Genomic DNA, 24,597 nt, shown 5'->3' on the forward strand with positions numbered 1-24,597 from the left:
AAATAGACTGTTTTGTGAGACAAGATCAGCCAGGGCTATATGCAGCTGCACTAGAGAGATATTAGGAATGAATATAGATAAAAATACAGCAGTGAAATTTATGTTTAGGAGGGAAAAAACTATTAGAAGGTAAGATGATTTTTATAATACAGTACATTATAATAATTATATATTATAATAGTACAACATAGTAGCATAAATGATTCTTTTAAAGTGATAAGTATAATATTCCTTTTACCATTTTAATTCTTAATTTACTAGACCTTCTGTCTTGTAGATAATTCTGTTCTCCTTGCATAAGCCTAACATAATTTTTGGTTTTCTCTGTTGTGTTACTTTTACCAGTTGAAAAAGTCAGTTTGATTAGGGCTTAGCTGGGATTTTAGATAGGTTAGCTCTAGCTATCAAGAGAAAAATAAGTGTGAGTAACAGTTGATAGAATTAAAACCATAGATCACATTTATAACAATTAATATTTATTTATTTATTTATTTAGACAGAGTCTCACTCTGTTTCTGGGGCTAAAGTGTCCTGGCGTCAGCCTAGCTCACAGCAACCTCAAACTCTTGGGCTCAAGCAAGCCTTCTGCCTCAGCCTCCGGAGTAGCTGGGACTATAGGCATATGCCACGATGCCCGGCTAATTTCTTTTTCTATGTATATTTTTAGTTGGCCAATTAATTTCTTTCTATTTTTAGTATAGACCGGGGTCTTGCTCTTGCTCAGGCTGGTTTTGAACTCCTGACCTTGAGCGATCCACCCGCCTTGGCCTCCCAAAGTACTAAGATTACAGGCGTGAGCCACTGCGTCCAGCCTCAGTTAATATATTATTAATTCAAACTATAACCCAAATAACTAGAAGCCTCTAATAATTATAATTTGTTTTAAATGTTCCTTTCCTGAGAAACAGGATACAAACCTTTAAGTGGTTAATGGGGGGGGGTGACCATCATTGAAGAGAGCCAGGACCTGTACATTTTTAATCAAAACTCCTGCACACCTATAACATTTATCTAGGAAGCAATGAAATGGGTTTTTAACATGGTATAGGCAATATCCAAATGTTGTCTCCCTAAATTACTCACTGTAGGGAAACTACATTTAATAGTACTGATGGTATTGTCATCCAATGGGATTTTGAAATTGTTCTTTTGACTAGTTCTTAAAATCACTTCCTATCTTATATAAGATTAGCTCCTTTGTCAGATGAATCTTCTGAACCAATAACTATTACCTGGTTTTATCTTTTGATAAGACTTGGCAATACTAAAGAATTTATGTCATCAGTGGTATGCCAAATTATGGGAAAGCATAATTTCGTATATTCGTTCTCATATCTCTTGTCCTTTTCCCATTTGTTGAAGAAGAGCAATTTTATTATTTGTGATTATTATGTAGTTTGATAACAGCTAACATTTATGTAGTTAAAGTCTGTACCAAGAATTGTGTTTACAAATGTTAACTTGTTTAAGCCTCACAACAACCCTATCTCCATTTTATAGATGGAAAAATGGAAGCGTGAAGAGTTGAAGTAGTTTGCCCAAGGTTTTATAGACATTGAGTGGTAGAGCTGGGATTTCAACTGTGTCTTGGACTAGATGGTCTTAACCATTCTTGTTTTTCTACTTGCTCCACCTGCTTGATATGGGGAGTCATAAGGAGGGTAGGAGAAAACTCAGAATTATAGAGAGCAATAGGCTGTCACATAATCCTACTTAGCATTGATGATATTTGGGCATTATATCCTTACTACCTCTCTTTCCTTCCTTCGCTCCCTGTTCCCATGAATCCTGTATTTACAAGACTGAGATCAAACCTGAAAGACCTGTAAAGTTTTATGGGCATCTTTCCTCATCAAAGCTGAGTAGCTATGTAGTATTATATTATACAAAGTTTAACATAGCCCCTTTAAATATTTTTCTCCTGATAGATTTGGGTTTATTTCCCAGGTTTTTTTTTTAAATTATAGATACTATGGTAACATCCATGTGTACATGTATCTGTGTATACCCATCCAATACTTAAGGATAAGTTTCTAGAATTGCTGCTTCTGGGGTGGGCACAGAACATACCTATTTATATATTTCTGTAGATAGCAATAGAACATCTGTAAAGTTCACACTCAGATCAAATGTGATTGAAACCTTAAATTGCATTTGTTAGCTTATAAGTGTTTTCATTTCTCTATCTCCTACGATTGCTTCTTCTGTCCATTTTAAAATGGCATTGTTGATCTTATAGATACGGGTTTTTTTTGCTGATCGTGAAGCAGTGAAGATTATTCTTATTAATATAATAGGCCTTTATATTTTAAGCTATTAACTATAATAAATGTTTCCCTACCATCTGATCTGTTTCTGAATGTTATTTATGCTCGTAAGATATTTTTGTTTTTAAAAATTAAAGTACAGTATTCACTACTCATCGTGATGATTAACTGTAGGTCCTTTGTGGTTTAAAAAAAGCAATTATATTGTATTTATTATCTTAAAAAAATCATAAGTAAATAATTGAAACACATTTGGTGATTAGTCTTTATTACTCTTTCTGAGTATTTCAATTAAGTGTAGTCTTAAGACATCAATTCTGAGTGAGAGGGTTTTTAGATAAGATTAATGTTGAAGCAATCTTTTACAAAATTAGAATTGAACATATTTTTTAGTATAGAATTCCCTACAGTTTTCTTAGTTAACGGATTTTCACATGTTTTAGGTATGTCCCGCCAGAACAAGCCAAAGTGGTGGCATCAGTTCATGCATCTATTTCAGGGTCCTCTGCCAGTAGCACAAGCAGCACACCTGAGGTCAAACCACTGAAATCTCTTTTAGGAGATTCTGCACCAGCACTGCACTTAAATAAGGGCACACCTAGTCAGGTGAGTAGTCTTTAAATCTTTGTAGGAACTTCTACTTAAGGGGGATTGAGTATCAAGAATTTGATAAATCTTTAATTCTTGTACGCCAGTAGCATTATGTCCTCATGGTTTATAATACATTAAAAGATTATTGGTTAAGTGGTTGAAATGTGTATATTTTGTTCTTTTTGCTGTTGGTGATGAGTTTGACTTCTCTGCAGCTTTCTGAAGGTATACAGGAATGCTGCTGTGTAGCTACCTGTCCTACATTATACAATTAGTAAAACATGCATCTTTGGTGACCATGACAGTTAGAACAGTATAGCCTCTGTGATGTACTTTTACAGGAAGGGATTTCTTAAGCAGTAAAATTTTCCTACATGCCTGATTATGAAGCATGTTTAACATTGAAACACAGGTGGCTTTGCATTATACCTTATTCTAAAAAAGTGTTTTTATAAGTTGGCACCTAAAGTTTGTACTTCTGTGCTTCATCGCAGTTGACAGAGTTGTGACAGATCTGTTTCTGTGTTACATTGCAACCTCTATACAAGAATGGTTCTGAGGTGTAGTACCGTGGATTAAAATCCTACCCTTTTCAATAACGCATACTAGGGCTTCTGGATAAATTGCTCTGTTTACCAAAAAGTTTGAGTGAAAAAATGAAGAGAGGGGTTAGGTTAGTGTACAGTAACTCTTCCTGTGTAAATGTGTTTCAAGTTTGGTGTATTGAAGATAGTTTTTTATTAAAATTTTGCAGATCTGACTTGGAAAATCTATATAGATAATATGTGGTTTATAGTCCCCAGTTGTAGGTCGCTCTCAAGGGCAGCAGCAGGAAAAGAAGCAGTTTGACCTTTTGAGTGATCTTGGCTCAGACATCTTTGCTGCTCCAGCTCCTCAGTCAACAGCTACTGCCAATTTTGCTAACTTTGCACATTTCAACAGTCATGCAGGTAAGTGTTTTCTCCCAAAAGCTTTTGCCAAGGCTGTGTATGAAGCACCAAGAAACATCCATTCTTCATTAAACTTAAGTATATGTAAACATATTCTGTTGAGGCTGTTTGGTTACCCATAACTTTTTTCCCCACACCTAACTGTTAATGTATAATAGAGAACCACATAACTGTGGTGCTTTTTAATCACAGAGGAGGTTTGATTTTATGTCAGCTGTTGACATGACCTCTTTCCACAGAAAAATGGGGAAGGCTTTAATGTATAATTTTTTTTGCCCCTTTATTTTGGAAAATTACAGATATTCAAAAGTACCTAGATAATACAATCTTTAAGCCACTCATGGACAATCTTATGTGTCATTCCACCCACTCACTTTTTTTTGAAGCAAATTTTTGACAGAGTATTAGTTTGTGCTTAAATATTATGTATCTATCTCTATAAAGCAGATGGGTTTTTCTTTGTTAAACATAACCATGGTAGTATTGGCACACCCTAAATAATAGTTGTAATAATAATTCATTAGTCAGCATTTGAATTTTCATTCCAAAAATTTTTTCCACATGTATATACATACACACATACATACATACAATTTATTTGAATCAGATTTCAAATAAGGTCCATACATTACAATTGTGAGATATGTCTCTTTGGTCTTAGTCTATAAGTTCTTCCTCCATCGCTTTTTATCTCCTGTATAATTTTTTGTTAAAGAAACTAGGTTATTTGTCCTATAGGGCTTTCAGTAGCCTGAATATGTTGATTGCACTACTGCGGCACCATTTAACAAGTTCCTCTCTTCTTTGTATTTCTTGTAAATTGGTTGTTAGATGTAGAGTCTTGATCAATTACAACTTCTTCATGTCTGGGGGGGTTGTGGATAGGAAACATGCCTACTATAATAGGGTTTAAGAGACGCATAATTTTGGATTGTCTTCTCTTTTTATAATGTTAGCTGTTGATGCTTAGTGTCTGGGTTCACTATATAAAATGATAATATTCTAAATTTATCCCTTCATTTATCAGATAAAATACTTACTTAAATATCTTTGATTATCCTGAGGCATGATTTGTATAGGAAAGTCAGAATACATGGTTTATTTTTTTCAGTCAGATATCAGAATAATGAGTTGATTTTACTAGCATTTTCAGTGGTGACTTTTTCCCCCTGGTATCATTATGACTTTATGGATTTAAACATTTGCTACATTCCAATTTATTGTCATTATTCTTATTAGTGCTCAGATTATCCCATTTTTGGAGCACCTTCAGGTTGGTTCCTGAAGATGTAACTCTGTTTTGATAACTCTTACAGTGTTTAAACAACCAGCACCCCACCCCCATTCACAGATTTAACATGTTTGTTAAAAGAATTTAATGCACTTCACCAGAAATTACAAATCATGGAGTTTTAGTTTGTTTAAAAGTATATAAACCTTGCAGAGTTACCTAGGTAATATTTGAAAATTTATGATTGAAGTGTAGGTTTAGTCATTTGTCTCTCCTTGATTGTAATGGCAACAGTCTAATGGACAGGGAAGTGGCATAATGTAGTGTAAACGTGGGCTTTGGAGTTGGGACAACCTGGCTTCAAATGCCCACTTTGTCACTTATTATCTATACCTTGGCAAATTACTTAACATTTCTAAATTTTCTATTTTATTAATTGGCTTTGATAACTTTCTAAGTGATAGGTTCAAATGAGGTGTTGCATTTACAGGGTTTAGCATCGAAATATTATTTCTCTTTTCTCTCTTTTTCACATCTTCCCCATATATGTATGTGTGTGTGTGTATTATATATTACACACACACACATATACACACACACACTTATGTATGTGTATTTATATGTATACCGATATGCATTTAACAAAAAAGATCGTAGTTTTTGTTCTGTTTTAATCTTTGGATCTTAACTAAGATCCCCCAATGGTTTAAGATTCATTTCCTAACAGCTTGGTACTATTTTGAGTTTTTACAGTTATTTATTTATGCTTCAACAGTCTAAAAGCATACATTGTACTTATACTGGAAATATGTGTGGAAATGTATGTGGAAATGTTAAAACTGTATGCGTGATTCAAAGCATATCTGTCAGAGGAGTTTGCTGAGGGCTCCCAGTTTGCCTCCTATGGTCTCTCTGTTTATCTTCCTCTCATGAGTATCTGTTTCTCACTGAAGAGGAAAGACAACTGTCAGCAAGACTCAGTCTCATTAACTTGGTGTCTTGAATTCCAAACTGAAGTGATTCCTTTGTATTTTTTGAAATATTATTTAAGAAACATCTTTACTATTTTGTCACATTCTGTTCAGTTTGGATTTCTTTGTACAGAGATTGCTCAAGGGTCCAGATATTAATTTCTGTATTATTGAATTTATTACAATTTAATTTTCAAAGTTGTGTTTTCTAAAGTTTCATTTTGTAGCACTTATAACCAATTATTGAAGATAGCAAATAGATTCAGTACCTAGAAGAAAAAACTGGTACAAGTATAATACTACAAAGCCATTTCTTGCCATATTGAATAAGTAAGTATTTGATTGATGTGTTGGGGCTTGGTTGGAAAACACTAGGAAAATATAAATGTGATAAAAAATGGGCTTGACTAACCAAATAGTTTGTGTTGAACTGATTTTTTCTTTGATGGTGTTTGAAACATGTTAAATGTAGATTTCCCCCATGATGTTCCAAATATAAGTTAAATGTACTAGTAGACTGTATATTATTATCTACTACCCATTCATATATGTTTTGAGATATAAGCTATAAATTAGCTTAGGGACCTAATTCCCATTTCTACAAGGGACAAATGTATTTCATTTGTTGTTCTCAAATGTACAATAAATTGTTAAAAAAAAAAACCATAAAAAAACCCCAGTGCCTTTTGGAATACTGATTGAGTATCCCTTACCTGAAATGCTTGGGACCAAAAGTATTTCAGATTTCAGATTTTTTTTTAATTTTGGAATATTTGCATTATGCATACTTTACCAGTTGATTATCCTAAATCTAGAAATCTTAAATGCTCCAGTGAGCATTTCCTTTGAGCATCATGTTATTGCTCATAAAATTTCTGATATTGGAGCATTTCATAGTTTGGATTTGGAATGTTCAACCTGTATAACCAACTCTAAATTTGAGAACTTCCTCTACTGTGTTCTCTGTTCATTTGGTTTATAGTTATATTATCTAGATGTTACATATTTTGGCCTAGAACTTATGTCTTTTAGTGGAACTTTCTTCTTTTTAACCTAGTATTTCAAAACCCTTAAAGACTTTATTTCTGTTCACTCATAAGTTATAGAATCACAGTGGTGGGTTTGTAAGTCCAAATCATGTAGTGAATCCACCACCCCCCCCCTCCCATTTTGTTGTTAGAGAACTAGGAGAGCCAGAGGAATTGAAGGACTTGTCCAACGTTATATAGTTACTTACATCAGGATGTAATTTTCTGATTGCTTGTATTTTCAGCAATACTAAATGATAACTGTATTATGTATTGTTTAATCTTGTATAGATAGTTCTTCTAAAATTATTTCTCAAAAAATTCATTTTTTAATTTATCATTTATCCATTAGCATTTCTTCTATTATTTTTATTTTCTGAAAAGGAAGTTTTTAACATATAAAGAAATTGCATTTTGTCATGCTAGGTAAAAACAGTAACAAATGATTACAAGGTATTCAGAAAATATATCACATTGTTAAGCAATAAGCAGCATTTAATTTAGGTACATCTGTGTGGTGTTTGAGAGATAGGGAAAATATGTTTAAAAAGGGTTTTCAAGAGTAAAAGTAGGAGCAGTGATATGTAGAGTAGCACCCCATATTTCAGAGCACAGGAAGGAAAGTGGCAGAGGTACTTCTTAAAAGGGGCACATTTTCTTTAGGTACATTTTCTCCTTTACTGTAATGACCTTTCAGATGTATACAAAACAGTAATTACATAAAATGCCCCACATTTCCCTGGTTTTCTTCCTAAGATAATGTTTAATATGTTCCTTTGTTAGTGGAAGAATTTTTTGTTTGTAACTTTTTCCTGATTTTCTTTCTAAAATAATGATAAATATGTTGCTTTGTTAGTGGAAAAAGTTTTTGTCTAGTAACTTTTTTATTATTTTTTTTTTGGTTTGGTAACTTTTTTTGGTTTGTTTACAAGTAGAATACATAATACATTGCAAAAGCATGGCAACCTCAGGCAAACACAAAGAAATGACACTGATCTGAAATACTATTAGAGTTAACTAAAATGCAAATTTTCTATGCACACTATTAGTACCATTATTTAGTTTAACAAAATTGGCAGATGAAAGTATATCTGGAATTTATTAACTTGTTTATATTATTTACTTTGATGTAAACATTTTTGTATAGGATTAAATATTCTTTTACGTGATTTTTAAATGACTACATATATATTTAAATGATAGCTTATTGGTGGTCATTTGAGTTTCTGATTTTCTCATTTATTATATAAGACACATTGTCTAGCTTTTAGATATAGCCATACTCATTTGCAAGATTATTTCTTTACTAAAACTTCCTAGAAGTAGAATTGCCTGCAAAGAATTTGCAGTGGTTATTTTTTACTGTGTCCCTGACTTTTAACCTTTCTCTATCCACTGAACATGCTTTTCATTCTTGGAACTTAACCTTCCCTTTCCCACATACCAACTATTTCTTTTTCTCATCATATCTTCTATATAATTCTTAGCTAGCATCTGTTTTGACCTATTAAAAAAAACTTGTGAATTGTTTTATTTACTTACATAGTTAAAGTTTAGGAAAGTCTGGAATGTTGCTCTTAGGTTGAAGACCAGTTGGGAAATGCAACTTGTTTTTTGTTTTTTTTTCCCTCTGATTATGAGGTATAATCGTTATTATTTCTACTAGCTTTCATTGTTTCTTAAATTTTAATACGAGTTAAATGGCAGGCTTCTAATAGAATGTGAATACCTTCAGTTTATTTGGTGATCACGTTCTGGTTAAACATTCAAGTTGTTTTTTTTTTGTTTTTTTTTTTCTGTTTTTATGTGACCATAGTGAGACATATTTGGAAATTTAAAAAAAAAAGAGTATTTCATTTATGTAATCAAACCATCTTTGTACTGTTATTTTAGATATTTAGCTTTTTAGATTCACATAGCTGATTACCATTTTAAATCAGTGATTTTTTTCAGAATGTATTGAACATCTTTGCTTTAATGGAATGCATGTATTTATTACTATGAATTCAATTTCTTTTGTTAATAGAGTCACTTTTACAGTACTATTCTTGAGGTCATTCACAGGGTATTGGGTACAAATTTATCATTGCACAAAGTGTTTTTGGAAATTTCTGTATACTCTTTAGTAAATTACTTATAATTGGGTTAAATGCTAGTAGGGTTTAAAATCTGATTTCTAAATGAATTCTCTATGAAGTGAAATTTTCATACGTAGAAACTTTTCATAAAATTCTTAAATTCATTTGTCATGTATTTTCATTTATAGTTTTCATATTCATTAACATATGTTGTTCCTTACCATTTACAGCTCAGAATTCTGCAAATGCAGATTTTGCAAACTTTGATGCATTTGGACAGTCTAGTGGTTCGAGTAATTTTGGAGGTTTCCCCACAGCAAGTCACTCTTCTTTTCAGCCCCAAACTACAGGTAGAACTTCTCTAGTATGGCGCTTAAATGTTTACTTTAAAAAACAAAACACTCTATTTGTATTTTTGAAAGATTACTCTAAACTTAAATTCTACAATTATCTGATTTTAAAATAGTTCTATCTTACAAAGCTCTGGGGAAACCTGAACTCTTTATATTTTTCTATGTTCATTTGTTTTTCTGCATTCTTTGGTATGTTGTCTAATTGACAACATCCATTCCCCTCCTTTTCCTGCACATGAATCTTTTTTAAACCTCCCATGTACAGGGACATTAAAGTACTAAAAGTTTTTTTAGGTTCATGGAACATATTGATTATACCTCTGAATAAAGGAATCTGATTGACTGCTTCCATAGAACTAAAAATGTAAATAATTTTCAGGGCAACGAGCTTGGGAAGTTTCTTAAAATGTTATTAGTCAAGAGTAGATTATTTAATGATGACTTTAATCAAACTTGGAAATAGCTTTCTGTGCAGGAATTGGTTTTTAAACATCAAGTACTCTCATAAACTGTACTGTTTTCAGAAACTCATTGAATCTTTATTTAGATCTTTGGGTGATTACTTTTCTTTCAACTTTTAACTCTGTGTATTGTCTTAAAGCTTTTTCTTTCAATTTTCTTTTCTTTTTTTCTTTAAAATTCATCATTTACATAATTTCTGGCTGTCCAGCATTTAGAATGCTTTCATCTAGCTGCAGTTTTGGTGAATTTACTTCAGCTTTTCCTCTCCAGGCTACTCACAGTAAGTTCTGTTGTCAAGTAGGCATCTTTCACTACTTTGTATGTTTTTGCTATATTTCATGGGTTTTTCCAATTATAGATTGTTAATCATTCTTTAATGATAACCCTTCATAAACTCTTACTTTTACCCTCCCTTTTCTATTACTAAACTCAAGAGTTAATTATAGAACATAATAGTATATAATAAAAGAGTGAGTTGGTTTAATAATTTTTAATAATTTGAAATAAAAATTCTTTATAGAAATGTTGAAAGTTCAGTATGTACTTTGTTTGCCAGCTACTTGTAACAGATCATCCTTTTAAAAATACAATTATATATTACTAGCTTTAATTGAAAACAACCAGTTTAATTCCTGAAAGAGATTTTATCAGTATATACTTGTTTTAGAATATCTAAAAAAATGATTGATAGAAAATGTTTGTGTTTTTTAAAAATAGCGGTGTGTCCATTCTGTGTTTAAAATATCTTTAAGTTTCTTTGCTATCACTTAAATATATAACTGTCTGGAAACTTAGACAGGTTATACATAATTATTTTGTACTTGCTGAAACCAAGGTTTAGAAATAAATAGTATCTCAAAAGTATAGGATCCATTGGTTTTAGTCTTTTGATAGTACTCTAAGGAAGTCTCTAGAATAAGAGCAGACTTCAGAGATTTAGCAGGGTATGTACCATAGTGATCCTTAGGTGAATTGTACTTTATAAATATAAGTCAAAGATTGCTATCATATATTATGGACTATAATTTTTATACCTGTGTGGTAGGTAGGGCATGATTTTACTGTAGACACCATGGTATTGTATGTACATTAAATTGTTATATGGAATTAAATAATAGCTCTTCAAGTAAAATAAGTTTAAATCTCAAGAACTGTCTTTTAAGAAATTGTGGATCAAAATAATACACCATCAAAATTGTTGATCCCTACTCCTGGGATTTGCTTAAACCATGTTGCTGTGAAGCTACAAAAACTTGAATCCTCCAAGTAGGATACTTTGTATCTTGGTTTGCAGTCTATTTAGGGAAAACTAATACAAGGTCATAGTATATAGCTGGATGTTCCATAAAGTAACTGAATCTCATACCAGGTAGTATGGAATTAACTCCCCTACAGGACATTCTTCACTATATGGTAAATAACAAACATAGAAACCTGTTATTTTACATGTTGCCAAGGCCTTTGAAAATCTAGTTTCATATATTCTAAAAAAGTCACAGTCACACTGCCATTTGCCAGTCATTGATTTTAAGGATGTAGGATTGCTAATAGGACACTTAATTTAGGAAAAAAGAATTATATAGTCAACTAAAGGATATTGGGAAAAGTTTAGAAATTTCAAGTGTTGTGTTTATTTTGTTACAGGTGGAAGTGCTGGATCAGTAAATGCTAATTTTGCTCATTTTGATAACTTCCCCAAATCCTCCAGTGCTGATTTTGGAACCTTCAATACTTCCCAGAGTCATCAGACAGCATCAGCTGTTAGTAAAGTTTCAACGAACAAAGCTGGTTTACAGACAGCGGACAAATATGCGGCACTTGCTAATTTAGACAATATCTTCAGTGCTGGGCAAGGTATTAAGCTTTAATCAAAACAAATACAAATTTGTATAATAAACAGTACTCTAAATTTGCTTGTATTTATTAAAGTCTGAGGATGTTATGCTTTTTTGGTTCTTGTATAGAAATTTTGTCCACACTAACATTTTGAGTAAAATATTTACTTGGCACATTTTGGACCTACAAAACTGAAGATGTAGAAAGTAATTTGTAAACTTTCAGTTTTAAAAGAAAACAATTGAGAAAATATTTTATTTTGTTTTAGAAAGCCTGCTTTACTACTCTGGCCATAAAAGGCCAAGAAATCTCATTAATGAAGCTGACTGCTAGAGGTTTATTTGGTGGTTTCTGTAATATATTAATGTTGAACTATTTTTGTTAACATCTTGATGTTTTTTCTTTTTTAAAATCCATGATTTTTATAGTATATTTTTATGCCTGGTTTTGGTCTTAAAGCCAGTAACCTCTAAAAATGTCTGTTTCAGTGGTGAACAGTGGGGCTCTGGTGTTAGACTGGATTCTGCATTTTTATTCCTGGGCCTGTTTTTCTTCTCACCAAAATGAGGATGATAATAGCATTGAACTCATGGAGTTGTGTTCTATACATTATTGCAAATAAGGCATTTAGAACAGTGCCCAGCACATAGTGCTCAGTAAATGTTTCCTATTATTACTATCTCTAATTTTTTTCATGGAGAACCTTGGGAAAATGATACTTATAATATGTTCACATTAAGTCCAGCACTTCATGACTTTCTTTGTTCATTTGAATGAGATCCACCTATCTGGGAGATATTATTGTAGCACTTTGATAATTTCTTCTTTATATATAATCTAGACATGTTGATACAGAATCTTAGTTTTTGTTAAGGAAACAGTATTGTCTTTACCACAGTGATATGTATAACAACTAATCTTGTCCAGCATTGTCTAGATTATTTATTAGATTAAGACTCTAGAATCCTGTCTGTTTATTCACTTAGCTCCAAATCAGTTTTTAGGTTTACCTGTGTTTCATGGCAAATCTGGTTGATAAGTTGAAAGTGTAACTTAAAATTTTTAGTGTAATTTGGTTTTGTTTGTTCACAGGTGGTGATCAGGGGAGTGGCTTTGGGACCACAGGTAAAGCTCCTGTTGGTTCTGTGGCTTCAGTTCCCAGTCAGGCAAGTGTATCTTCAGACAAGTATGCAGCCCTGGCAGAACTAGACAGCGTTTTCAGTTCTGCTGCCACCTCCAGTAATGCATATACTTCCACAAGTAATGCTAGCAGGTACCTTGTCTTAGCCAGCATTTCTGCTTTACCTTTTTTTTACCCTTTTTTTTGTCCACTCTAAATAATAATATGGTTAAATAATGACTATTTGGGGGCATAATTTAAACATTTTTTAATATTTTTGTTAATTTGAGGAAATTGCTAATTAAAATATAATCTTTAAATAATTGCCATAATTTTGTCTTTTCATTGAATCAGTTTTTGTTACTTTTCTTCCTTGAACATTATAATGTATTTAGGAATATGTACACATCTCAAATGAACAGTTACATACAGATTGTACTCAGTAGAGAAGCCATTTAGCAGTCTAATTATATGCTTTCAAGATACAGTTTTCAGTCACAAAGACTAAACAATGAAAGTGCCATGTTGTAGCTTTAGTTATAAATACACATTTTTAGAAATGTATGCACTCAAGCCCCGCATCAGTTCTATATCTCTTTAGTGTCATACTCATATTTATAAATAGGCACTTCTGTTAGTATGTTCAAATATATCTGTTATAAAGAAATTCTTGGCATTAGGAAGTCTAACACATTTTAAGGACATTACACTTTTAAAAAACTCTTCTAGTCTTAACTTTATTTTAGAGTTAAAGAAACAGACTCAGAAGTACGGGTAATTTACCTGTACAATGTTTTATTCATCTCTTTCCCATTCCTGTGGATTGTATCTGCTGCTTTTGTTTGTTATCTTAGTAGCTTGTTTTCCTTTAGCACCTTTTCTGGAGGGAAATGTTAGAATTGTAACACTAACTGCTTGGGCTCTCTGATAATTTTCTATATGCCAGATGGGAAAAATTGAATCCAGAGAAAAAAATTTGGGTGGTTTATATATTTTTTGCTTTATTAGTATTATCTACATTAGATATATAATAGTGGACTATAGCAAAGTGGCCAAAAACTCTGGAAACATTGATAAGTTGTAGATAACAAATGATTTATTGATATTACATTACAATACATTAGTGGTTTGTGAAGTGTGAGCCATGGGGGGGGGTTACCTGAGATCCTTTCAGGGGGTCTATTAGGTTAAAACTTTTTGCATAATAATTCTAAGATTATTTACATTTTCATTAATTGACATTTATATTGATGGCATAAAAACGATGGCATATAGAACTTGCTGATGCCTTAGCATGAATGAAGATAGTGGGACCAAACTGTACCGGTAGTCTTCTAATAGTCTAATAGTCATTATATTCTTCACGAGGACACATTCAGCTTTACTTACGAAAATTCTTTTTTTTTCTTTTTGAGACAGAGTCTCACTCTGTTTCCCAGGCTAGAGTGCCATGGCGTCAGCCTAGCTCACAGCAACCTCAAACTCCTGGGATCAAGCAATCGTTCTGCCTCAGCCTCCTGAGAAGCTGGGACTACAGGCATGTGCCACCATGCCTGGCTAATTTTTTTCTATATATTTTTAGTTGGCCAATTGATTTCTTTCTATTTTTAGTAGAGAAGGGGTCTCGCTCTTGCTCAGGCTGTTTTCTAACTCCTGACCTTGAGTAATTCTCCCACCCTGGCCTCCCAGAGTGCTAGGATTACACAGGCGTGAGCCACCACGCCCGGCCCACTTACGACTATTCCTGATTCAGTTTTTCTTTATGAATATTGTTGATGGGGCAGTAACAGTTTTTAATTTTATTAAATCTTTACCCTTAAATATGTCTTCTTAATTTTCTGTGTGTTGATATAGGAGCTATTATACCATGATATGTTCAGGATTACCTGTTTCCACATTTTATGGTTACCCTGTATATAGAGCACCTTTTTTTTTAAATATGAACTTTTTCAATATTTGTTTTCAGCAGTGTTTTTGGAACAGTGCCAGTGGGTGCTTCTGCACAGACACAGCCTGCTTCTTCAAATGTGCCTGCTCCATTTGGAGGTATGTGCTTCTGGTATAAATACTGGTTTTTACAAAGAACCCAGATATATATCATATAGCATTTTTTAGGGATACCAGAAGATGGTCAAAGCAATAATTTATTATCAGAAAGCTTAAATTTTCTATCTTGATAAATATAGTGAACAAATATTTTGAATCTCGAATACAAGATGTACTAGGATTTTATAGCGTATTTTATAATTTTTTAAAGCTACGCCTTCCACAAATCCATTTGTTGCTGCTGCTGGTCCTTCTGTGGCATCTTCTACAAATCCATTTCAGACCAATGCCAGAGGAGCAACAGGTAAGAAAAAAAGACAGATTATGGAACAGTAAGCTTTGGGGAAGGTATTTATCACAAAAAACACCATGTGAAGAACACCAAAAAATGTGTTCTCTTCCTTACTGAAGGGAATGGCAAATGGAGAGAAGAGTTTGTCCATAAAGGACAAGTTTATGGGAAGCTAAAAGTTTATAAAATCCTGGAATTAACAGTTGAGAGGGACCTTAGAAATTAACTAGATTTTTCTACCCTTCCAGTCAAAGCTTTTGTTTTTCAGGTAGGGAAGCCCAGACATGGAGATGAGACTTCTTAAAACTACATAGACAATTCATGACAGAAATAGGACTTGAACACAGTAATTTTGACTTATTTGGTGGTTTGGTTTCAAAAATTACTGGCTATAACTCATTCAGCCTTAATAGAATAATTTTATGAGAAGATATTTGTTTTTTCATGAGATTGTATCAGATGAATTTGTTTGTCACATGAGTTCTTAATAAATAGGTGTTTGTAGTGCATATCTTTTTCAAGGTGTTAACATTTTTTAAATTGTGAGAACCTGATGCAGTTTTGGTTATAATATTGAACGTTTTCTCTTTTGATAATTTTTTTCCCTATTCTCTTTACCCTTCTCCTCCCATTGATTAATACTGAAAGTCAGGCACATCTTTCTCATATCGTACTTCTTTGATTTTGTCTAATTAACCTGAACACCAGAGCTATTTGACACCACCCTGGGATGTCAACTAGTGCATGTGATATGGCTGTGTATATGTTACATCTAGAGTTTATAAGCTTTTTTGGTATATATATGACCCAATAATTTTAGAACTGAAGTTTAAACTCCACCTATAGCAAACATTGATATGAAATCTTGAGAGAGTACATGCTTCTATGTAACATTACAATTAAACTATTAAGAATTAGTGATTATTATAAATAGTTTTTGTCATTGATAAGATTAAAAATTATAATCAGGAATTTGAACTGTACTATTTTCCTTTTCACATAATTGTCTTTAGTCATAATTTGTTGGTCTCTAGTAATAAGTGTTTAATTAAGTATTTGAATTTTACACCAAATTTAACTTTTTAAAAATGGTGTGTTTTAATTTGAGTGTACCTAATCAGTGATTGTTTTAAATTTCCATTCATACTATTTCTTCATCAGATGTGATCTGTGCAACATTTCTATTTCTTACTATATTATTTTAATTTAGTGGAATGAATTTGTGAAATGTATCATGATACAACACGTTTTATACATTGTCTCATTTAATTCTCAACTCTCATCGAATGTATGTCTAAATCACTGTATGACAGATGAGCGACCTGAGGCTCAGAAAAGTTAAGTGGACGTGTTTTGACTATAGCCAGCCAAACTTGTCTTCAAATTCTGATTCAATATTTACTTGCTGGGTGACCCTAAGAAAGCTTTTTGTCTTTTATTTTAACGAATAGGGTAAGGATGATGATGGAGGGTGTTCTAATATTTGATGAGTGGTAAAGTTGTTTGCAAGATACTATTGAGATGTTTATAGTTATAACCCCATTTAACAACTAAGAAATGGAAACTCAAATTGTACCTTGACTGAGGTTAATTGTTTGGACCTAATTTCTCTGAGCCTGTTGTTCTTATCTATAGAATTTGAAAAAATAATCTCTTGGTGGCAGGATTGTTGTGAAATTTTATGATGCAAATCACTCTGTGTGGTCTTTACATTACAGTATATACTCACTAAATTGAACCTGTTATTTTCCTCTCATGACTACCTCTGAGTTGGTTCTGTCATTAGATTAAAGGGCTTTTTTTGGTTATTTTCTTTAGAGTATGAAAGTCTTTTAAAAGTTAAGGTTCTATATAGGATATAAAATAACAGATATGTATAATATATGCTCAACTGATATAAAATAATAGCAAAGTTTATCCAAAAGATAAATCCATGTCCACTTATTTTTATTTCAAGGTAAAATATTTTGTCTGTTATAAGCCATTTGGAATTTATCACATTGATTACCTTTATTAGGTTATTGTTGAATTGACTAAAGCAAGGTAAATGGTAACTGCATATGTTTCTATTGAAGCCAAAATATAAATAATACTTTGACAAATGCTTAAGAATTTTCAATGGTTTATATCATAAAAGTTAATATTCTTTAGAATTTTTTTGTTGTCCTCAAATATGCCTATATTGTAGAATTACATGTTGAGGTAACCTTTAAAAGGGGTATTGCATAATAGTTCTGTGGAAATTTGAAAGTTTTATTGTTATATTTAACTCTTAAAATACATGTTCAAATAATCATTTCTTTCCTGGATTTATTAAACTTTGCAGTGTTAACATTTTTTTCCCATATTACATAGGATCCTTCATTATGATATTTAGCATTCTTTATTTGCCCCCCCATCCTTAAATATAATTAATGGAAGTAAAATAATTTTCAATTTATTAGGAAATGTTCTTATAACTCTTAAGTCTCCTATGTTAACTGAGTGAATAGCCTTTATTTGCTAGCATTTAGTTTAATGAATATATGGTTTTAAAGATTTATTTTCTTCCCAAGGAGATAAATTTATAAAATACAGAGCTGAAAGATTTCATAGATAGCATCTAGCTGCCACATCCTTGTTTTCTTACCTAGGTAGAAACTGATTTGCAAAGATGTTAATGGATTTGCCTGAGAGTTCAAAATTAAGTAATGGCTGATCTGACCTAAGTACCCAGAATTCTTCTAAACCAGCACTATTTCCATTCCAGTACAGTTGCCTCTAAATTTATAATTTAATTTTACATTGATGAAACATATACAAATTAGTGTTATATACTATTCCTTGTTTATATCTAAATATTCAGTAGGCTTACCTCACCTGTGTACTGCACTCTGGAAATCAGGATTGGTACAAAAAAGGAATTGGGGGTAGGTGATCAAAACCAAAGAAAAAAATTAAATAGAAAGTTACATTGGGCTATGTAAGACATATTTTGTTTATAGAATTGTTGAATTACTCTCTCTGTGTTCCTCACTCTCAATTTATTCTTCATATTTAGATATCTCTAACATTTAATAATCTGCAGTTGGTACTTTTAGTAGCCAAAAGTGGAAATTGTCAACTTGGCAATAAAAAAAGAGACAGGATATTTGTAAAAATTAACACAACAAAAAATTAAACTTCATAGCAGTCTGGAGAAAATAATTGCAAATCACATATTTGGTAAGGGACTTGTATTCAGAATATATAAGCAATTCTTACAACTCAGTAATAAAAAGGCAACCCAATTAAAAATGGGCAAAAGATTTGAATTTTCTCCAAGAAGGTATACAGACGGTCAATAAAAGATAGACAATAACAAGTATTAGTGAGGAGGTAGAGAAGTTAGAAACCTTATGTATATTGCTTGTGGAAAGGTAAAATGAGACAACTCCTTTGGCAGATAATTTGGTAGTTTCTCAGAAAGGTCAATCTAGAGTTACCATATGACCTAGCAGTTCCACTATTAGGAATATACCCAAGAGGAATGAAAACACACTTCCACACAAGAACTTAGACACAAATGTTCATAGCAGCATTATTCATAATAGCCAAAGAGTAGAAACAACCCGAACATCCATCAGCTGATAAAACCAAATGTTGAATAGCCATACAGTACAATATTAATAGATAATAAAAAGTAAAAGTATTGATACATACTACAACATGGATGGACCTTGAAAACATTATCTTAAGTAAAAGAAGCTAGCCATGAAAGGCCACATATTTATGGTTCTATTTGTATGAAAGGTCTAGAATAGGCAAATCTATAGAGAAAAAGTAGCTTGGTGGTTGCCAGGGCCTGGGGTGGGGGTAGTGGTGGGGCAGCATGGGGAAGTGACAGCTGATAGGTATAGATTGCTTTTGGGAGTGGTGGTGAAAATATTCTAAAATTAGATTGTGATGATGGTGGTATAGCCCTGTGAATATATTTTAAAAAATGAATTCTGTACTTTAAATGGATGAATTATGTGGTATGTGAATGATAATAAAAGGATATTGAGGTCTATAAAAAAAATTTTATAGCAGTCCAAGACCAGATCTTAGGTGGCATCTTTGTTGCACAGTGAAGTACAATGGTTGATATTGGCTAATACTCACTGTTGACTAAAAGTCAGTTTTTGCCAATGTATTTTATGGACCATGTCTCCAGGCATGTGTTAGCTAACATCTCTAGATGTTAGCAGTGTTCCTTGGAAAAGGATTCTGTGTCAAAATAGATATGGTAAATCTGGACCAAACACAATTTAACCAATTTTATTAATACAGGACTTCTCAGATCCTTTAAAGTTCTCTGAGAAAGGAGATAAATGTAAAATGATTAAACTTATTATAGAACTCTTCCCCCTTAATTAACATTTTCTTAAATTTAGAATACTGTGACATCTTTTTAACTTAGCGAGAAAAATTCATTCATTGAATGTTTACTATATAGCACTTTAATTCATTGCTAACATTAAAATTTCACAGCAGCTTTATGAAGTAGATACTGTTAGCCCTGTCATTCTATCCCCCATTTGTAAATGCAGAAACTGAGGCTTATAGACATTAAGTAACATCATGCAACTAGAAAATGACAGAACCAAGACTCAGAACCACATAATCTCTTAATCACTCTGTTTCCCAAATGTATACTTCTTTAAAAAGTGTTCTAATTTAAAGTGCATGGAAATATATTTTAGAAATAATCCCATTTCCGATCATTAAAACAAAAAAAGGTTCTGGTATTTAACAACCTGTTTACTTTCTGTTAACTTCATATACTTGTATGTAGCCTCTCTACCCTCAAATATGCCAGGTAAGATCTGCACAAAATGCATTTTTCTTTCTTTTTTTTCAGCCGTTATAGTTAAAGCTGAAAATACTGCTCACCTTTCTAATGATCTAGTGTATTTAATAGTTTTCCCCTTGTAATAAATTAGTTCACTTGAGTTATCTTTAGTTCTAGTTAATGTGCTGACCTGTAAATAAAAAAAAAATCTAGCAATTGTTCAGGTGCTCTCTTCCAAGACTTGCGGTTTTAATGCTAAATATGGATGCTAGATAATTTTAGATGATCCTATGCATAGCAGTTTTGGGTGTAGCTCATGATGCCTGTAAAGCCTTTTTTATGAATATAGTTGTGTCTTCACATAAAAAAAAAGTGCTTATTTTAAAAAATGGATTTGATCAGTGTTTCTTCATTTGTTATTTAATATTCTAAACTCCATTTATTTCGAACAGTGTAAATTTACATCATGAATATGAAATAAAAAGGCTCATTTTGTGAATGTTTTTATTATGTATTTTTATGCTACCTGCTTGGCAAGAGTACATTCTAATTTTAGAACTTTTAAATGAAACAAATTGACTTTGATTTTAACAATAGTTATCCATAAATTAATTGACATTGGTCTCTTTATGGCTTTCCATAAGGCCTTTCTGGAGCAATGCATTCTCAAGTGTTTCCTCACGCTCATTTTGGTAGGTGGCCACAACTAATATCTAGATTTGTGTGGCAATTTGTCTACCTGCTTGTGGAAGCTTCTGCTACTGTTCTGGATCCCTGCATGTGGAATTAAGTTTTTTCCATGTTTTCAAATGGAGTGGGCATGGATGTGTGGCATTGGGTAAATTACATTGTATTCAAAATTACATGGAAATTTTTTGTAGTGATTTATGTGTTAATGCTGAAAAGCATTATTGCTTACCTCCATGGTCACATTAGAATGTTAGTAGCTGTTTTGGTTCTTTTTCTTCAGTTTGAATTCATAGTTCTTTGATGCCTTTTTGATATACCAAACCATTTTACCACATTATTCCATGGAGTTTGGTTTTGCTTAACTGTATCCAAGTTTTGCTTTTTTTAGTGCTTTCTTAAGATGATTTGTCAAAGTTGTGTCAGTGCATTGTCGTCTGTTATGAAACCCTCCTGTTTCCCTTGCAGTGTGCTTATTCTTTAATTCACTTGCTTCCCAGTGGCCTGTTTTTCCTTTTTGCCTCATCAATAATATAAAAATAATTTTTTAAAATGTGATATTCTAATTATTTTGTTGAGCAAAATTGCCTTGTTTATAAACATTAGGACTATGAGTATGACTTTGGACAACATCTATAACTTGTTTTTCAGTTTTTGAAAATTTAGAGACATAATTCTATGTAACATTTTTAGTATTTAATTTCTATACCTTAAGTCAGTTAACAAGATGGTAAATTTTTTTAAATCAGGAAATTCAGTGAATTAAGGCTTTTTGATAACATCATGCTAAAAATATTTTATTATGTAATTGCCAGTGGTCTATATTTAAACCAACATTATTGACTCTTACTTCACTGAGACCTTTCCTAGAACATATAGTTGGAGGGTTCTGTTTTTAATATTCACTAGCAGTAAATAATGTACTGTTCTGCTGCATGTGTTTCCATAATGCATATTAATTCATAAGTGTTTAGTAAATGGGGGAGTGATGGCAGCATACTACATATATATGTAGCAGAGGTTTACACACAGATTTCCCCCACCATGGTAATGTTCCATCCACCAAGTATTAGCAGCTAGACATGGCAAGCCAAGGAGGAGTTCAGTAGGACTGAAAACTGTGTCCATTTATCCTGCATTCTTTGTCTTATCTAAGAATGCTCATTTCACTCTTTTCTAATATTTATGCATTTTGCACTAATTTTTATAGATCAACAGTCCTAACCTTCCATCAACCTTCTTCCAAAGCTGTCTTCATTTACATCTTTCAGAAGAGGGTGGGAATCCATATATTTCTTTTGAAATTGATTTAATGGAAACTTAACCTATCCTTTTAATTGTGTTAGTGTTTTTAGCAGACTCAGTCTCTCTCTCTCCCCCTTCCCTCTCCCCCCTCCCTCTTCCCCCCTCCCCTTTCTCCCCTCTCTCCTGCTCTCTCTCCCCTCCTTCCTCCTCTCTCCCCCCTCCCCCTCCCTCCCTCCCTCCTCCTCTTTCTGCCCCCCTCCCTCCCTCCCCCTGTCTTGCTCTCTCTCCTCCTCCCTCCTTCCTCCTCTCTCTCTCCTTCCATCCCTCTCCCTCTTCTCTTGCCTCTCTCCCCCTCTGCCCCCACCCTTTATCCCTTTGTTCCCTCCCTATCCTCCTTCTCACCACCACCTCCTTTTTTAGCTCGTTACAAAGCCTCATAGGTTTTGAGTGGTCTGCCTCTAACTAACCTGTGTGTTTTATGAAGTCCTATTATTTTTAGTGAACTATTTTGCAGAGGTTTTTAAAAATTTTTTTCAGGAACACATATATTACCTCATAGCAGATACTTCATTAGATAAAATTAAAATTTTGGCTGTTATTTACTGTATATGGCAAAACAAAACTAAAAAATGTATAATAGTATACATATCAATTAAAAAATGATAGGCTTTAAAAAGCAGACTATTGTTTAGACTTGAACTGTATATAATTATTTTGAGAAATTTTCTTGGGGTTTCAAATGACAGCATTTAGTAGTTTCCTTCTGTCTATTGGATTTTAGGAGAACAAAATTTCATAGGTTATGTTAAACCCGGTAGTGCTAAAACTCATTGCTAACTTTGTTGGGGTTTTTGAATTTAAAATGCCTTTAATGTACATCTTAATATTTTTCAAGGTAAATGATGTCTATTCTACAATGTTGATATGAAAAACAAAACATACTCTTGTATGTAACTAATGAGCCCTTCCTTTCTCCTGTCAGCGGCAACCTTTGGCACTGCATCCATGAGCATGCCCGCAGGGTTCGGCACTCCTGCTCCCTACAGTCTTCCCACCAGCTTTAGTGGCAGCTTCCAGCAGCCTGCCTTCCCGGCCCAAGGAGCTTTCCCTCAACAGACAGCTTTTTCCCAACAACCCAATGGTAAGATCTAACATTTGGCTAGCAGGAAGTCCCCTTTAGGAATCCTTTATGTATTGTAATGTTATGTGCTTGGGGGGCACAAAGACTTTGCTAAAGAATGCTGTAGTGTTATCTATTGAGTGTTAACTACACAAAAACAGAAGCCTTTAGTGATTTAGGCCTCAGATAACTGAGTGATTTAGTAAATTGTTGTGATCAGATGACAGATTTAGGAGAAATCAGTGACATCTAAAGAGTAACCCTTTGTTCTCAGAATTTCTATTGTCTTTTTAATTTGTCTTATGTGTTCTAATATGCCTCTTGATTTTAAAAGACTTTATAGACCTAGTGTGTTGGGGTTTTTTTCCTTCATCACAAAAATGTTGCTTGTGTACTTTTTTTATGTAAGGATTTGTGTGTTGTATGTGTTTGTAAAGTAGACTACTTTTCTAATTAGTTAGCCATACTATAGTTGGAGTTTATTGTTTTTAGGAAGAGGAGGAAAGATTCACTTGACCATTTTTTTAACCTATTTCTCTCACTTCCTAAAATTTGAAGTCCATAGATTTGAAGATTATTCTTGAATTACAACTACATCTTTTCTTTATTAAAGTCAGTGGTTATTTAAAAATTTGTAAGTATGGTCCATGGAAGAGCCATAAATAGTAAAATATTTCTTGAGACATACTGTGATGTTCACATAGATATTGTGTTGTCTGCATAGCCCCCCCCCAAATAGTCAAATGCTCACTCATCTATTAATTAAATCCTATGAATGTCAATGATTTACACAGTTGAGAGGAGTTGGAATTAACCTTTTCTGAAGAGCTGAATGAAAGCTCTTTAAGACGTGCCACAGGAAGTTAGTTTGTGATATCTGAAAGAGCATGAAACCTAACAATTTAACCGTAATATTTATTTTTGCTGCTTTGGTAGGAATTTCTTTGAAAGTTATTATTAGGCTTTATAAGTAGCAGGTTGTCTCTTAAAGACATATAATGGTTATAATTGGTGATTTCTGTTTTTAACAAGGTGCAGGTTTTGCAACATTTGGACAAACAAAGCCAATGGTAACACCTTTTGGTCAAGTTGCGGCCGCGGGGGTATCTAGTAATCCTTTTATGGTAAGTGAAACTCAATTTTAAGCACTTTATAAGTTGTTGCATCTTATTTTCACATTAGGAAAATAGACTCTAATAGTATTCACATCCTATGTATCCTGGTAGGATGTATGTGAATACTATTTGATGCTATTTGGTATTCTTTTTTTTTTTCTTTTGAAATTTTTTTAGCATTTTTTAACTTCTTTCTTATAGCCACTAGATGACTACGATATTTGGTATTCTATTGATATGACATCATAAGATTATACAAATTGAGACAGAGCCAGTGCATGATCCTTTTCTGACTTTTTAAAAGAAAAAAAAATTGGTCAGTTACAAATCAAAGCATTGACAGTAAACTATTTTATAATATAAAACATACCTGCTTTCTTGTCACAATAAGACTTTATGAGAGGTCTTAGGAA

General features: G+C 32.7%; 1 protein-coding gene across 10 annotated transcripts in view; it reads left to right on the forward strand.

The window, feature by feature from the left end:
* AGFG1 (ArfGAP with FG repeats 1) overlaps window positions 1-24,597 on the forward strand; it is a 67,312-nt gene that overhangs the window by 41,687 nt on the left and 1,028 nt on the right. The window contains exons 4-14 of one of the 10 annotated variants that reach the window (XM_076005997.1): window positions 2,711-2,873; window positions 3,655-3,808; window positions 9,347-9,466; window positions 10,140-10,211; window positions 11,576-11,785; window positions 12,860-13,040; window positions 14,854-14,933; window positions 15,145-15,237; window positions 20,662-20,709; window positions 22,932-23,090; window positions 24,108-24,193. In XM_076005997.1, coding sequence (XP_075862112.1) covers window positions 2,711-2,873; window positions 3,655-3,808; window positions 9,347-9,466; window positions 10,140-10,211; window positions 11,576-11,785; window positions 12,860-13,040; window positions 14,854-14,933; window positions 15,145-15,237; window positions 20,662-20,709; window positions 22,932-23,090; window positions 24,108-24,193 — 1,366 coding nt within the window. Of the gene's footprint in view, window positions 1-2,710; window positions 2,874-3,654; window positions 3,809-9,346; window positions 9,467-10,139; window positions 10,212-11,575; window positions 11,786-12,859; window positions 13,041-14,853; window positions 14,934-15,144; window positions 15,238-20,661; window positions 20,710-22,931; window positions 23,091-24,101; window positions 24,194-24,597 lie in introns of all 10 variants that reach the window. The other 9 variants (XM_076005996.1, XM_012749431.3, XM_020288169.2 and 6 more) reach the window with 9 other exon arrangements.

This window comes from Microcebus murinus, chromosome 8 (assembly GCF_040939455.1).
Source record: "Microcebus murinus isolate Inina chromosome 8, M.murinus_Inina_mat1.0, whole genome shotgun sequence".
Taxonomy (NCBI): domain Eukaryota; kingdom Metazoa; phylum Chordata; class Mammalia; order Primates; family Cheirogaleidae; genus Microcebus; species Microcebus murinus.